Source organism: Sinocyclocheilus anshuiensis, unplaced genomic scaffold, assembly GCF_001515605.1.
Source record: "Sinocyclocheilus anshuiensis isolate Anshui unplaced genomic scaffold, SAMN03320099.WGS_v1.1 scaffold91, whole genome shotgun sequence".
Classification (NCBI taxonomy): Eukaryota; Metazoa; Chordata; class Actinopteri; order Cypriniformes; family Cyprinidae; genus Sinocyclocheilus; species Sinocyclocheilus anshuiensis.
In genome coordinates, this window is record NW_015552636.1 from 237,154 (window position 1) to 239,709 (window position 2,556).

The 2,556-nt window shown below is 39.0% G+C and overlaps 1 protein-coding gene across 1 annotated transcript in view; it reads right to left on the bottom strand.

Moving 5' to 3' along the window:
* Nucleotides 1-962: 962 nt before the first annotated feature.
* The window catches only part of LOC107666690 (endoplasmic reticulum resident protein 27-like), a 6,789-nt gene continuing 5,195 nt past the window's right edge, over nucleotides 963-2,556 (bottom strand). Inside the window, exons 6-7 of the mRNA XM_016458110.1 lie at nucleotides 1,772-1,969; nucleotides 963-1,033 (exon numbers count right to left, since the gene is read on the bottom strand). Coding sequence (XP_016313596.1) covers nucleotides 992-1,033; nucleotides 1,772-1,969 — 240 coding nt within the window. The 3' untranslated portion in view covers nucleotides 963-991. The remainder of the gene's footprint in view (nucleotides 1,034-1,771; nucleotides 1,970-2,556) is intronic.

Here is a 2,556-nt window from a genome sequence, read left to right on the forward strand (position 1 = left end):
TGAGTTATTATTATTCTTCACAGCTCTAAGCATGTGTTTAGGATTGTGGGTAAAAGTTTAAGAATCTGAATTAATAATCTGAATATTGAGGTCTGATCTCCTCCGTAACTGTGGAGGTTATGAGGTTGGGAAACTGGATTTTCTCTCTCAGTAACTTAGTAATCAGTAGCCGGTTTTATTGGCACTTCCAGGCACAAATGGCACCACTTTGCTCTTGGCTTTGTGACACTCTGGAAATAAGACCAGTGTGTTTGTGCTGCAGTGATTTCTGAACAGACACGCAGCTCAATATGAGTCCAGTATTCATGTGTGGAACACTTTACTAACAGCCTTTATATATAACGCATTATAAATGTGGTTTAATGCAGTAATTATGCCGTGATCAGAAGGCTCTGTCTGTCTGTCATCATCATGACCTCGCTCTGAAGACACATCACTGATTCACTGCGCCTCGTCCACATTATTCTATGAATGTCGCTGCAGTCGCTCACACAAATAAACTCAAACTCAGTCTCTCTGTGTGTGTTTGCTTTCAGAGATTGAAACTCCCGTTTCCGCTCAGTTAACCAAACCCGCTCATTACATTCTACAATCCAGACATTTAGAGCCTCTTTATTCTCAATCATTGAGTTTACAGTCTCTGTGTGGTGCGTACATACTATATATGTCACAGCCAGACTCAGTGTGTGTCAAACATAAATCTGGATCTCACTGTGTTCAACTCGCTTTCCCTGTGCTTCTTCATGTTCTGTCCTTCACTGAGCTCTGTGCTCTCAGCTCATTTATACACACAAAGCATTTGTACATGGATCAGAAATGAAAATACTAATTAAAACATCTAGATTTCTTAGTATCTAAATCATGCTCTTCGTGTCTTCTAAATCAGTCTCTAATTGACAACAGCACACACACACACACACACACACACACACACACACACACACACACACATGTATTTTGTTTAATATTTTTAATGAGGAAGAGGATGGTGTTATAGTTCAGTCTTGTCTTCGGGTGTCTCCTCTTTCTGCTTCTGTTGGAAAGAAAATAAACTCAGACTGTCAGTATGTGGATGTGTTAAGCGTGTTTTTTTCATCTGCGTACACACAAAATCTTTACTCGTCACACAATCTCTGAAAGCTGACACTCAAACACACACCAAATCTGTAAAACCATACACTCGACTTTTGACTCAGTTTTCATTTTCATAAAACACTTTTTGTAAAACACAACACACAGTTCTCTCTGTAACACACACAAACATCTCTCTCGATTTCACTTTCAAACACAACTAATCAAAACGCCACATTAATTCATCACTAACTCCTCACATGCGCTTCACTGAGCACCAACCAATCAATAAATAAATCTTTGGTTCTGTGTAATACTGTAATCACAATCACAAATGCTTACAGTAAAAATAGTTTGCTTTCAATCTTGTTCAGAAATGTTCACAGGAGCTCATGAAAGAAGAGCTTTAGGTTTTGAATAACTGTGTGTTTGATATATCCAAAAATATAATATTACGGCAAAGGTGTTTGCAACATAAAACAAATGTTTGCTTTTGAGATGCGTTTGTGATATTTTAAATGCAGTGCTTCGTTTTGCAAGAGATGCGAGGCATTTGGTATTTTGTGTGCAATTCTTGGATTTGTGTGTCCAGTTTTGAAAAAAAGAGGCAAAGTTTTGAAAATGTGTGTGTGAGCAGTTGAAAACAACGGTAATAAGATCCAGCACCGCTGACCTCACGCTGACCTCACGCTGACCTCACCTGCAGTTCTCCATCCAGGAAGGAGTCACAGAAGTCCTGCACGCGCTCAGTAGTGATTTCACCCGCCGCCAGGAGCCACTTCTTGTCCGAGACACCATCGTAAAGGCCGATCCGCGGCAGATCACCAGACTTCAGGCTGAAGTATTCCAGCACGCGGGCGTTCGACTTCTCTCTTCCGTTTACCAGCACAAACAACATCTGCATTTCACAAAACACATTCACAAGTCATTTTGTGGAATAGTCTTTTAATGTTTAGTTAAATAGTGCTGTTCATCACAATCCCTGCTGTAAAAAACAATAGAAATGATGATCAGAGAAGTCCTAATGGCTTCCACTAAAAATACCATTACAAACATTACAAACCATCAACGGTTAACCATTCATTTCCAGCAGCAGTGTTGCCAGGTTTGCCTAGATTTTGATTACTTGCAAACGGTTTGCTGTAGGTTAATTTTTCCTGCGGTTTAAAGGTTTGACATATAGCAGAAACTGTAATGCGCATATCAAAATATTTTACATTCTATCAATGATAAAACTGTATGAGATTTTGAGTATTGTGAGGGACTCCTTTATAAAAACAGACTGTTTATGACTAAAACTAGTGATTTTATTGTTGAAATGGTGTAATACACATAACAGTGACTGTAAATATGTATTTTAGGTATGTGAGTGGCATATGTTTTTGATTGGCCTTTGAGCTGGTTTTGTTACACAACACCTGGTGTTGTACCAACCCTGTCCTGTCCTGTGTTTTGGGACATATTCCATGAGGATTTATTGGTTTT